The 4,500-nt window shown below is 49.1% G+C and overlaps 1 protein-coding gene across 1 annotated transcript in view; it reads left to right on the top strand.

Moving 5' to 3' along the window:
* ZNF623 (zinc finger protein 623) overlaps window positions 1–4,285 on the top strand; it is an 18,271-nt gene extending 13,986 nt beyond the window's left edge. The window contains exon 2 of the mRNA XM_011938063.1: window positions 1,809–4,285. Within this exon, the coding sequence (XP_011793453.1) occupies window positions 1,880–3,394 (1,515 nt within the window). The 5' untranslated portion in view covers window positions 1,809–1,879 and the 3' untranslated portion in view covers window positions 3,395–4,285. The remainder of the gene's footprint in view (window positions 1–1,808) is intronic.
* Window positions 4,286–4,500: the final 215 nt, after the last annotated feature.

The following is a 4,500-nucleotide window of genomic DNA, read 5'->3' as shown; positions in this document are numbered from 1 at the left end:
GGGAGCTGGTCAGGTGTGGGGACTGGAAAGAGGACCAGGTTGGAGGCAGGCATGTGAGTCTTCAGCATAGATGGCGTTGCTGTCCGATAATGAGTGCACTCCCCTCTGTAATGGACAAAGATGAGGGCTGAGCCCTAGACACGCCAGGGCCTTGAGGCGTCAGGGGACACTGGGAGGAGCTATCAGTGAGGCAGGTAAGGAACAGAGAAAGGCTGTCCCAGATTCACATAAGGAGAGTGACTTCTGAAGGAGCGGGGCTGTGTCTGCTGCCGCAGGTTGAGTTGGAAGTGTGGCCATAGCTGGCCCCTGGTGTGGTGACATGGATGTTTGGGGTGAGAGCCCTACTGCAGTAGGCTCAGGGGAAGGAGGAAATGGAGAAATCAAGCGTGGGGTGGGGGCTCTTTGAATGTGGCTGTGGAGGAGGAGTTTTATGGGATAGTAATTGGTGGGACATGGGGCCCATGACATGCATTTTTCAGGTAGCTGGGAACTGGTGCACTTCATGCTGAGGGGAGTGGTGGGCTTGGAGGGCAAGGACCTCAGGATGGAGGAGAGGGGTGGGTGCTCAAGTGCTGTCCCTGCATATGTGAGAGGGAAAGGGAGCTCACACACAAGTAGAAGTGTTGACCTTGAGTCAGATCAAGGGCAGTTTAACCCAGGTAACAAGCCTGGCCGAGGATGGGTGGAGATACAAGCTGGCAGGAGATATGGGAGGCAGTGGATGTCCTTGCCTGATTTTTTCTGTTTTCTCGTTGAAACAAGAAACAAGGTCACCAGTGGGGAGGGAGGAGGGAGTGCTGGGTCTGTAAGAAGACAGGAGAAGTGGAAGGTCCTGTAGGGAGTGGGAAGGGTAGGAGTTGCTGGCAGCTCTCAGGCCCCATTAGGCAAGTAGCTCTGAATTTAAAGAACTCAAGTTAGCTGGCTGGGCGTGGTGGCTCACGCCTGTAATCCCAGCACTTTGGGAGGCCAAGGCCAGCAGATCACCTGAGGTCAGGAGATGGAGACCATCCTGGCTAACATGATGAAACCCTGTCTCTACTAAAAATACAAAAAATTAGCCGGGCGTGGTGGCGGCGCCTGTAGTCCCAGCTGCTCGAGAGGCTGAGGCAGGAGAATGGAGTGAACCCAGGAGGTGGAGCTTGCAGTGAGCCAAGATGGTGCCACTGCACTCCAGCCTGGGCCACAGAGCGAGACTCTGTCTTTAAAAAAAAAAAAAAAACAGCAAGAGTGCAGGCGTAAATCAGGACACAGCCTCGTTTTAACCAAAGCTTGGACTTTCCCATCCAAGCATGATGGAGGGAGAAAAGCAGGGGACTCCGGATTCTGTATAGGAGGGTGATTCTCATGTAATCTGCAGTGAACACAGTGTCCCAGACCATGGGGTCTAAGCTAGGTACAGAGAGGAGAAGAGGACATGAAGGAAGGAATGAGGAACAGGGAAGAGGTGGCAGGGCTGATACATTTATACGTTTGTTTAAAATACCTGTCTTGGTTTCTTAATGGAGTCCAAGCATATCCCCACCCCTCTGCAACTCATCCAGGAATCACTAACGGTCAGAGGAGTGTTGTGCACCACAGGCCAGTCTGTCCTGGTGTTGGATGTTAAAAGTGGAGCCACAAAGAAGCCATCTTACGTGGGACGGGCTTGGGTGTGAGGCCAGAGCTGTGGGTAGCAGCACTTTGGGTCAGAAGTGAGGAGCAGAGGAGACACTTTCCACCTCTTGGATATGAATTTTATCTGGCCCTGATTCAGGAGATCCCCATCTGTTAAGTAAGGGGAAAGATGATTTTGTTGTCTTTTGTTTCAGATTCTAATGTAGGAACTGGTGAGAAGAAGGTGACTGAAGCCTGGATTTCTGAGGATGAAAACTCACATAGGATGATGTCAGATAAACTCACAGTGATGGAGCTCCCTTCTCCCGAGTCTGAGGAAGTCCATGAGCCCAGATTAGGGGAGCTTTTGGGAAATCCAGAAGGTCAGAGCCTGGGGAGTTCCCCCTCTCAGGACAGGGGCTGCAAGCAGGTGACAGTGACCCATTGGAAGATCCAAACAGGAGAGACAGCTCAAGTGTGTGCCAAGTTAGGAAGAAACCCTATTCTGAACTCAGACCTCCTTCTGCTTCAGAGAGAGCTCATAGAGGGGGATGCCAATCCTTGCGATATCTGTGGCAAAACCTTCACGTTTAATTCCGACCTAGTTAGGCATCGGATTTCGCATGCTGGGGAGAAACCTTACAGGTGCGATCAGTGTGGGAAAGGCTTTGGCCAGAGCTCACACCTTATGGAGCATCAGAGAATTCATACTGGAGAGAGACTCTGCGTCTGTAACGTGTGTGGGAAAGACTTCATTCACTATGCAGGTCTCATTGAGCATCAGCGCGTGCATTCAGGAGACAAGCCCTTCAAATGCACACAGTGTGGGAAGGCGTTTTGTCACAGTTCAGACCTGATTAGGCACCAGAGAGTTCACACCAGAGAGAGACCTTTTGAATGCAAAGAGTGTGGAAAAGGCTTCAGTCAGAGCTCCTTACTTATTCGTCATCAGAGGATTCACACGGGAGAAAGGCCCTATGAGTGCAATGAGTGTGGGAAATCCTTCATAAGGAGCTCGAGCCTCATTCGCCACTATCAGATCCACACAGAAGTGAAACAGTATGAATGCAAAGAATGTGGGAAGGCATTCCGTCATCGCTCAGACCTTATCGAGCACCAGAGGATCCACACCGGAGAGAGACCCTTTGAATGCAATGAGTGTGGGAAAGCCTTTATTCGGAGCTCAAAGCTCATTCAGCATCAGAGGATCCATACTGGGGAGAGGCCTTACGTGTGCAACGAGTGTGGGAAGCGCTTCAGCCAGACATCAAACTTCACCCAGCATCAGAGAATTCACACTGGAGAGAAGCTCTATGAATGTAACGAGTGTGGGAAAGCTTTCTTTCTGAGTTCATACTTGATTCGACACCAGAAAATCCACACTGGAGAGAGAGTGTATGAATGTAAGGAATGCGGGAAAGCGTTTCTCCAGAAAGCCCATCTCACTGAGCACCAGAAGATCCACTCTGGGGACAGGCCCTTCGAGTGTAAAGACTGTGGGAAAGCCTTCATCCAGAGCTCCAAGCTGCTTCTGCACCAGATCATTCACACTGGAGAAAAGCCCTATGCCTGCAGTTATTGTGGGAAAGGCTTTATTCAGAGGTCAAACTTCCTTCAGCACCAGAAAATTCATACTGAAGAGAAGCTCTATGAATGTAGTCAGTATGGGAGAGATTTTAACTCAACTACAAACTTTAAAAGTAATCAAAGTGTTCACCAAGAGGGACTCTCCTTGAGTAAGGCCCCCATACATTTGGGCGAGAGGTCTGTAGATCAGGGGCAACACATAGATAACTTATAAAATAATTATTCTTTGCCCAATGAGTGATGTTTGGAAATGCGTGGAATTAGGATTCACGTGGTTTCTAAGATTTGGACATGTCAGAATTTTGTGAATCATGGATGGAGCTGCTTTTGGAGTGGATGCCACCTGCCACTGTGCAGCACTAGCAGGCTCACCCTTCTCCTCAGCTGTGAGCACTGTCCTCGGGAGAGTCACAGGGCTTGACACCTGACTCAGCTGGAACAGTAGGGGCAGGGAGGAGACAGGTCTCAAGAAAAGGTTTTTTAAAAATTTTATCCACAGTTACAGTCCATCCTTGAGTTAAATCCCTTTTAGAGCAGAACTGTGTATCTAATCTTATTACTTAGGAGAATGTTACCTAGGAAATTTTGATCTATTAAGTTGAAGAAAGATAACTTGTATACAAACCCCCGAGCCATTTCCCTGTTGTCTGGAGGAGGAACTCCAGGTCCCCCATCCTGGGCCCTAAGGCCTCCTGTGTCCTGGAGCCTCGCCTCCCACTGCCTGACTTCCTGCCACACAGTTAATGCTGCAGCAACACCAACTGCTTCATCTTCCCTGTGCTCCACGTGGCTTCCTACCTCTCTCGCCTTTGATCTTGTTAAAGGGTCTCCTCAGCTAATTAACTCCGAATCATGGTTCAAGACATGCCTCAGGCATCACGTCAGGGGGTGTTTCCCTCAGGCTTAGTTGGCAGCGCTTTCCACACTTCTGTGGCTCAGTGATTACTGCTATTACTGTATTTACTTGCATATGTCAGAATGACTTGGTAGACTATCTCTGCTGTTATACTCTGAGTTCCTGAGGACAGTGATCATATCTGATTGATTTCCACGTGTCCACTGTCTCTCACAAGGCAATAAAAAATACACCCCTAAATCTACGTGTGATTGGCATCTGTCTTGCTTTGTCCTTTCTGTACTGCCATTCTCAAAAATTTTCAGCTGTTAGCTGTTTTTTTTTATGGTTTGTTCATTTTTGTATAGTATAATCTATGACTCTGTTAGAAGTATCTTCTCAGCCCTGCTACTGTCTGCTGCTCCTACTTAACTCAGAAGCTGCAGGCTATTGCAATAGCCTGTGCACATCCACGCCCTCCTGTG

Source organism: Colobus angolensis, unplaced genomic scaffold (genome assembly GCF_000951035.1).
Source record: "Colobus angolensis palliatus isolate OR3802 unplaced genomic scaffold, Cang.pa_1.0 Scaffold17, whole genome shotgun sequence".
In the NCBI taxonomy this organism is placed as follows: domain Eukaryota; kingdom Metazoa; phylum Chordata; class Mammalia; order Primates; family Cercopithecidae; genus Colobus; species Colobus angolensis.
The sequence above is the reverse complement of the archived record's forward strand: the minus strand, read 5'-3'. Positions and strand labels throughout refer to the sequence as shown.